General features: G+C 33.9%; 1 protein-coding gene across 2 annotated transcripts in view; it reads right to left on the bottom strand.

The window, feature by feature from the left end:
• Positions 1-336: 336 nt before the first annotated feature.
• NGLY1 (N-glycanase 1) overlaps positions 337-9,057 on the bottom strand; it is a 36,460-nt gene continuing 27,739 nt past the window's right edge. The window contains exons 10-12 of one of the 2 annotated variants that reach the window (XM_004692273.1): positions 7,419-7,604; positions 1,402-1,579; positions 337-1,035 (exon numbers count right to left, since the gene is read on the bottom strand). In XM_004692273.1, coding sequence (XP_004692330.1) covers positions 860-1,035; positions 1,402-1,579; positions 7,419-7,604 — 540 coding nt within the window. In that variant the 3' untranslated portion in view covers positions 337-859. The remainder of the gene's footprint in view (positions 1,036-1,401; positions 1,580-7,418; positions 7,605-9,057) is intronic. The other variant, XM_004692274.2, reaches the window with a different exon arrangement.

Genomic DNA, 9,057 nt, shown 5'->3' with positions numbered 1-9,057 from the left:
TTTTTGCACACAGATGTTTAATGTTCACTAAATTTAATTTAAGAGGTTATATTGAACACACACACACACATGCACACACACAAATCTTGATCCAGATATAAATACTGTACATACACTTACATAGTTTCAAAGACAAGAAAAGATATTTTATTCAATGAGGTAGATAAAAATATCCAAAAGAAAAGTATATTATGAAGTATCTACATATTATTGATTTATAATGTATTTTTGAATTTGTGCAATTAAAGTTGAATGTTTTCAGAACTCGATTCAGTTTTCAATGTTTACCATACTTATTAAAGAGATTTTTGTTTAGCTAAGTAACTGCTAAAAAGATAAAGCAAAATAATTCAAATTTTATTTTTAAATGACTACATATATACATCATAAAAATTTTCATGCATTACATAACTTATGAGATGCTACACTTTCACATTTATTAAAAATTTAAATCTTAGGAACCCTAATTCAATTACTTATGGAGAAATTAATGGTTGATCAGAAATGTCAAATTACTAATCATTTTAAGATTGTATCATAATCATGAATAGTGTTTAATCATGAATACCATCATTTTACTTTTAAAACTATATGCATGGTCTTAGATTAAAATCTCTTATTTGGGCAATGAAACTTTACTCCAAATTACAGTCACATATGAAGGGAGCTTTTAATTCAAGGTTTCATTATGGTCAATTGTAAAAGATTTTCATGAGAGTTACATGATGGATAGCTAGCAAAGGAAATAATGCTAGCAGAGGGTAGTCAAAGGCCAACTAAGCATGCACTGAACCAACAGATTACTGTAGAATATGGTCAGGCCTTGATTATTACCAGATTTTCTATAATGTTCAGGTTCTCAAAGGTCACTGAATTTTATAATTATCTCCAAACCATTTTCTTCATGGTCATTTAAGCTTTGTCTAAACAGCTGGGTGTGCTGCCAAGCAACAACACCATCTCCTCTGCTTAACTCTGCTTCCAAAATAACTTCAGTGGCACCAGAAAAGTCATGATAGCAGTGGAGAGTTTTATCTGTTGAAGGAAAGAAAGAATTAACACCTTGCTTTTGGTAACTTGCAGAATGTAAAGAGAGAGTTTTGAAGTAAATTTTATATACTTGACTTATAGGTAAAAATCAACCCTAAAAAATAAATACAAATAATTTTTTATGGAGGAAATATGTTTCTGAAACAAAAACACATTATTTTCCCTATTACATTTGTGTTTTACTATAAAAATCCTATGTCCTTCTATTACAACAGGTTCCAGTTGTTTTTTATTCCAACAGTATGAATAAGTTTGAGTGTGAAAAACTCAGAACTTTGTCTCAAATAAGTACAAAGCTTTTCAGAGTGTTAAATATATAATTCATGATTAATCCTCCTGTCAAATGCTTACCGCCTGTCACTTCCACTTGTGCTGATGGAGATCGCAATTTCCACTGTATTGCTCCAGTCTGAAAAGTTTGACTATTTGTTCGAATGGAGATGCTATCCACTTTCAGGCCAACAGATCCACACTCAACCTTCCAGGAAATATAAGCATAAGATGATCCTTCCTTCCGGGCTAAATATACCTACAAATCAGAGGGGTAAGGGAATTATCAAAAATAATAATAGGAAACAAAGACTCAGTTTACTGTCAGAAAGTTATGTATAAAAGGTTATTGAAAACCTAATTTTTCACCACTGAGGACTTTTTCTGGTAATATTTTCTCATTGGCAATTTTGTTGTGGATCAAATACAAGTGCCTTAGTAAATACAGTCCTACAGCGCTGCATAGTAAGCAAATTTTGGTACACTTTTTCTTGAAAATGTAGAAACCTTTAAAATGCAATTATTTCTTAATTTAGTTTACTCTCAGTCTGGATTTTCAGATAAGCTTTCCTAGACGGAAATGTGTCACAAATCAAGTAAATGTTTCAGTCACTGCTAAGTAATGGTTTTAAAAGGTAATATCCATATGCTTGCTTTGCTAACCAGTATGCTCCCCATTCTTTCATCAGTACCACTTTAAGCACATTTAAGGGATTCAAATTTACTGGCTATTTCTAAATCATCCCCTCTTATAGATTCTGACATCCTTAGGTAATTTTATTCACCCAGTCTCAAAACCCTAAAGTTCTATCTTTTAAGTCATTTACCACTGGTATCCAAACTCCCCCAGTAGCCCATGAATTTCTTTGGCACAGCTGGAAAAAATATCTCTTTTAAAACCCTACTTCCTTCATATCATTTGCTTAGGCTAGGATGTACAACAAATGTCTTGCTCTTGCATTAAATCCAAATTTGTTTGCTTTTGTGAACCTTCAGAATTTCACCGCATATTGAACTGGTGACATGTTGCTACCCCAAATGTAATTTTAATTTCTGGTGTGCTTGTATGATATATCTTACCAAATTTCTAACTTGCTAGTGGTACAGGTTCTAGATACATAGGAGGGTTTATTGAGTGGTATTTATTAAATATTAAAAAATGTGAATACACAATTGGAAAGACATGGGAACAGCACATATGTCCAAAAATGGATGACTGGATTAAAAAGATGTGATACATATACACAACGGAATATTACTCAGCAATGCTAATAGTGACTCATAGCAGGAATATAACAGAACAGGCGAGAAAATAATGATAATGAAGAACAGCTATATACCAGAGACATTTTGTGGGGGTGGAGTGGGGAATGGGATCAAAAACAGTGGGGGGAGGGAAATGCACTGGACCATGGTAATGGCACATGGTGATTTGGTGATGGGAAACCCAAGGGGATTGCAACTGAGATGGAAAAATGCACAAAAATATGTAAAAATAAACTATTATAAAAGAAAAAAAAGTGAATACACACATACCTATTCTTTTAGAAGCATCTACTTCAGCAATAGTTGAAAGCACCATAAAAAATACATCTGTCGGAGAAATGTCCTATACCATGTACTATTCTAATATTTAGTCATTAAATAAAGTCACTATTAGCATTCTATTAATATTCTTTTTGGCAACTAATAGCTACTTTTCCCCTACTAGGTTAAAACATGCCAGTAAAATTAAAGGTTTTAGAATCAGTGAGACAGAAATTATAAAATAATCCCTCTTCAGGGGAAATCATTTGAAATCCTCAAACTAGGTATGTGTAACTAATTATTGTTTCTCCAAATGAGATAACTAGATGTACAGAGCTGTCCACTCAAGATCAGGGCAACCTCAAACTATCTTCTGATGCTCACAGTTCCTACCACATGCTCCTCCTTTAAGTGTACAGAGCAGTCTGGGGCTCAGGATAGTACGAAGCTTCCTGGGAGTCCTTAGTTTCATGTGAACTAATGAATTAAACACAACTTCACATTCCCTGCAAGGAGTGGCTAATAAAGAAAATAAGAGGTAAACAGAAGGTTTACTGGAAGAAAAGTTATTGGAGGAACTAAGATTCATAGGAAATAATCTTAAGACAGTCTATATTTAAAATACACATCAACTCCTGTCTTGTATGTTTTCAGAGCTCAGTAGTTTTCCATGTCTGCTCAAAAGGTAAAATATGATAGGTTTACATCGGGTTAACATCAATTTCTAGCTCTTCCCAAAACTGTCTTAATTATACTATGTGAATCTGGGTCACAGAAGACTTATAAGTTGTTGAACATGTCTAACAAATTGTTCAAAACTTTTATTTTTCAGTTCTAAAGGCATCAACTTTTAAAACTCTAGAAAGTTAAAAAATAAATGAAATTCATTCAACTATCAAATGCTTCATCGTCTGAAGTTGTTATAAGCAAATAAAAGTCCTCTTATGCTAAAGAAACAGTATATGGAGAAAAACAGACTACATTAAAATTTGTCACCTTTTTTATTCAATATACTCTCTGTGAGCGTTTTAACCAACTCCCCGCCACCAGTAACCCACCGTTGTCCATTTTTGGTTTCTGTAAGGACTTATAGGTGGATCATAATCTGTGGGTGAGAGTAAGACCAGTGTCTGTAGTTTAAGGTGTAAGTTATACACCTCACAGTCATCATACAAATAAAAATCGTGTTTTGTGTTGTGGCTTTTTTTTATTTTACATACTCTAGAAGATGTTCGCTTAAAGATTTTCTGATTACTACTACATGCCAGGTTGATGTGCTTGCTGCTATGGTTTCCTGGAGGTTTGGTTTATACTGCACTGTTTGAAGTTATTCTTTACTATGTTCTTAAAATTATTCTTCTACATAGGCTGTTAAGATTAGGTGTAATTAAGTTCACCATACAGCAGCTGCTCTGCAGTCATTTCTGCAGCTATCCAGCAGTGCAGCTGTATTTCAAGAGATTTTAATTCAAGTCTGGTAAACTGGTATTGCTCATGAATCTTATTTTTTGTTATTGCCTTTTATCATCAAAATCAAACATGAATCTATGTCAGTTCCCACTATACTGAAATTTCTTGTACTATGCTTATGATTTATTCCATTTGTAGCCTATAGAATTATCTCTGCATCAGGCCCTCTGGAAAGGACAGGTCTTTTCCCTTGCCTGAATGCTTTCATGTTGCCTATTACATAACTGCAAGGTAATCAAAGTCCCTGAAACCTAACAACTGTTTTTCTCTCTAGTCTTACTTTCCACTATTCTCATCCACATCCCCTACATTACTTTTCCTGAATACAACAGCTATTTCTCGTATCTCTGATTTTTGTATATACTATTTTTCATGCCTCAGGTAACTTCCCATTTCATATTCTGTTCGCTACTAAGAAACTCCCACTGCCTCCACTAAAATCCTACTCAGAGATCCCTTCTTCCACAAGGCCTTCTCTGACTCAAGAAGGGACAGATTTTTATTCTCTATTCTTTCCCTTAGTCTGATTTACATTATTTAAACTTCTGGTACATGTGTCTTTCTCCAGTACCTGTCTGTGTTCACCTTGAGATTTTCTTCTTAATTTTACCATTGTATCCTAAGTGCCAACACAATGTCTGACAAGGCACATGTTTGTTTAATGAATAAATGAATCAATTCTTCACATGCCATGCATGAAAAAGAGAATGACAGAACTGCTCAAAAATAAAAAGCAGCTAGGGATAGTCAAGAGACACAATCTGAATGAAAACAGTATTTACGGTATTCTACATAGCTCTAGAGTGGTGCGTAATTTATGCCACATATACTCAATCATGCTTTCTATATTCACTAATGTTGATTAAAAGTTTATTATATACCAGATGCACATACACACATATGTAGTGTGTAAGCACACACACACACACACACACACACACAGTGAGTACAAAAGCGTATCATGAAGAATATAAAGGGACCAGGGCAGATGCAGGGAGGTTAGTTTAGGAAGCTATATTAATATCACTTTTATTAAGTGATGTCTTCTAAGAAGTATTCAGGTCTCCCTAATTTAGTTTTGTACATTCTTTAGAATCCAGATTACTGACCAATGTATTGCTAAGTAGCAACATTTAGTAAGCCCCTGTGTTCCAGGAAGAACACCTCTTTTTGAGAGAGTAAATCTATTCTAAATGAGAAAGGAGACTGCATGTGATATTCCACAGTTCCTGGAAGGTGATTATTAAGGAAGGTGTGGTGGAAAATAGGCTTCCAGATTTAGTAGTCATGAATCCCTAATTGAAGACATGTTAGTATAAAATTAGAATACTGATTCAGGTGGAAAAAAATAAAGTTTTAATGGTCCTATATTAGCGATGCACAACACAGTACAGTTTAAGAATCCAGTATCTTTCTTCATTTGGTATCCATACTGTAACTGGATCATATTTATTTAACTTTTAAAAACTGATGCCTTCTATGCAAGTATATCAAGGCAGAAATTTTACTTGAGCAGAGGCTTGTTTTATATTTAATGGTCTTTGCAATTCATTTATAATATTTAAATCTTTCCCATACAATACATCTCTGTCACAAGATCTCAAAACATGTCATGTACTACATGTTATTTCCTTGCTGTCCACTTGCCTTATGAACACCTACTCAGCCTTCAGTGTCCAGCTTAAATGTCACCTGCTCAGCAGAGCTTCGCCCAACTCCCACTGTCAGAGCTAATTACTCCCTCCTCAGTGTTTCCATAGTAATAAGTTGATGTCTTTATTATAGCACACCACATAGTGGCTAAGATGACTATTTATACTTTTGAGATTGTGAGGGTAGAAACTGGATCTTCATCTTTTTACCCATGTAGCTGAGAGCAATGCCTGGCACAGTAAGCACTCAAGTGTCTCTTGGTCTACAAATGTATGAATAAGACAAAGGAAAAACATGTGTTTTTGCAGCACATCATTAATGCTGCTAGTTATGAAGGAGGACTTGCTTTCCCTTCAGTTCAGCACATACAGATACAGATAATGATTTGCTTTCTATCCCACTTTCTGTTCAGAGGTATATTTAGGCTAAAGATAGTCTTCCAGAAATTGTTCATCCTCTTTCATCAGCTATATAAACACAAATATACACATCCATCCAGGCATTTAAGTTTTTACCATATTTTATTCTTCAATTTTTTCTTTTAAAGAATAAACTTTCTAAATCTTCAATTTTAATAACTCTATAAGCACTCTTAGTATACTACAGAAACGATCACAAAAGGAAGTTTTAGTACATAAACATGATTAGAGAGCTTATTCCTGTCTTTTGTACTGAAATGCCTGCTGACAGTGTGCAGTAGATGCTCATAAATACATGCAGCTGTTAATTTGTAGTACACTTTTCCAATCTAATTTATCTTACAAATTAACAACTTCCCTTCTCACTCAAACACCTTGGCAAGTTGACTTTAAAAGCCCCCAATAGTTCACTAATGAAATTTTATCAATTAATATGGTTAGATCTATCGAGGTCCTGTGAGCAGCTGCAAGTTTACTTCTGGTTTGTATCGAAGGGCAATTTAAAAGTAAAGTCTCTTATTACAAATAACTTGTGACAATAAGTATAAGTTAGTATAAAAGAACAACTATAGTCCTTGCATCTGTTTCTTTCCTTGTTTTTAAGGACACAGAGAAGAAATAACCAGAAATTATTCATCTGTTCAATGATGTTCAATCACCTACATTCTTATGAAGTGAAAGCATGTTGGGTAATTAGCTTTTTAACAGTTTGAACTAAACTGTTAGATCTACTAGTTAGCAGTCAATACATATCTATGAAAGCATTAGTAACAATGTTCTTTATATATTTATGCAAAAACTAGTAACATAGGTTAGTTATATTCTTGATTATATCTCCCCAGGAAAGAATAAATACAGTCCTTCTGATGAAAAATGCACAAATTTTGTATGAACTTTTGATTAAACATTTGGATCAGGACTTCTTAGTTCAAGGATTACTGGAAGTAACATCTGTTTTTAAATACAAGTGATAAATGAAGCAGATCTAAATAATGACAAAAGTTTTAAGAGTTGCATGCATTGAATTACCATTTTCCAGTCTGTTTCAACTTTTCTAAATATGGATTCCATTTTCCATACACCATTCTCCCATCCAGAAATGGTTTCATTATTATTTGAAACTCGAACATAATGATCTTTCACAATATTATAACAAAGGTGAAGCTTTTTAGAAATCTTCTCATTTTCAGAAGGTATGAACGGCGTTTCTTTTCTCTTAAATAGAAAACAGAATTAACTTTTCACCATAATGGAAAACACACACACACACACACACATACGCACACACAAAGAGGAACTACTATGTACAGTTACTATGTACAGTGGTGATTTCTTCAACTTGAAAAGGAAAAACTGGTGTCAATAGAAAGTAAGTTGTATGTTAAATATCATCAGTACAGTGCTTGATGTAGCACCAAACATTAGACAGTATATAAAATTACATCTCTGATTTATTTGTGATTTTGTGTTGAACCTGAATTCATTTTTCTTAATTCTACCGCTTCCTCATTGCATTACTATAATCATCTCATAAAGTTGACTCCCCACTTTCAACTCCTAACACCTTTTCTATCTGCTCCACATAAAGTGATTTTTTAAATGTAAATTGGGATATTTACACCTTCTTGCTTACCTCATTTCACTGATTTCTTTCAGTACTTATACGCTAAACTTTGATTATATAATCAAGACGAACAGTATCACTTATGATCTTTTCCTTGCATATTTTTCCAGTCAGATCTCAAATTATTCTTCCTTGTTCTATTTCCACCATGTCACTTTTCAAAAGTGCCCAGCTCACTTCTGCCTCAGGACCTTGGCACAGCTATTCTCTATCTGGAATGCTTTTCTTTCTATGCTCCACATACCTGATTCAGTTTTATCTGGGACTACCAAAAGCCATTTCTCAGAATGTCCTTTCCTGACCCTCTAAGCCTGAGAGTTCCTGTGATATATATATGCTAAATTAATCTTCTACCTGTGTGAAATCATCACAAAAATTTACATTTTACCTTAAAATTTTACAATCTAATCCAAAATAAATACATTTGTTTTAAGGACAAAGTCTCATGAAACCACTGAGTGCACCTAATCTTAAGAAACATGTCAAGCCTGTGTCCTTATGTGCCACAGTGGTTCCTCTCCCTTAGATAAGAGAACAGTACCATTCTGAGTCAGACAATTCTCTGAGGTAGACAGCTGTCCTTTGCGTTGTAGGTAGTTCAGCAGCATCCAAGAGCTCTACCCACTAGATGCCAGTGGGATCCTACCTCTCAGTATGACAACCAAAATGTTTTCAGTCATTGCCAACTGTTCCCCTAAGGTAAAGCTCATCCACTGTTGAGAACCTCTGCCCTACTGTGTGTCAACATTCTGCTACAGTACTTACTAATCAGTCACAATAGTGTGCAATTCATTTTTTTGTTAGGCTCTGAGCACCAGATAATAACCATTATAAAAACTAAATGCACAAGAATCAGTAAGCAGAAAACAAAACATCTTAGATATAGAGACATTGTTAGAATTTTAAAATAGTAGCATTACCAGAGTGAACAAAAAAATAATTTCCTAGTAAAACCTATGGCTATTACCAAACACAATATAGGACTTTTTTATTTTTAAAAAAAAAAAAAAAACATCTTAGATATAGAGACATTGTTAGAATTTT

This window comes from Condylura cristata, unplaced genomic scaffold (assembly GCF_000260355.1).
Source record: "Condylura cristata isolate star-nosed mole 26May11 unplaced genomic scaffold, ConCri1.0 scaffold00033, whole genome shotgun sequence".
NCBI lineage: Eukaryota > Metazoa > Chordata > Mammalia > Eulipotyphla > Talpidae > Condylura > Condylura cristata.
The sequence above is the reverse complement of the archived record's forward strand: the minus strand, read 5'-3'. Positions and strand labels throughout refer to the sequence as shown.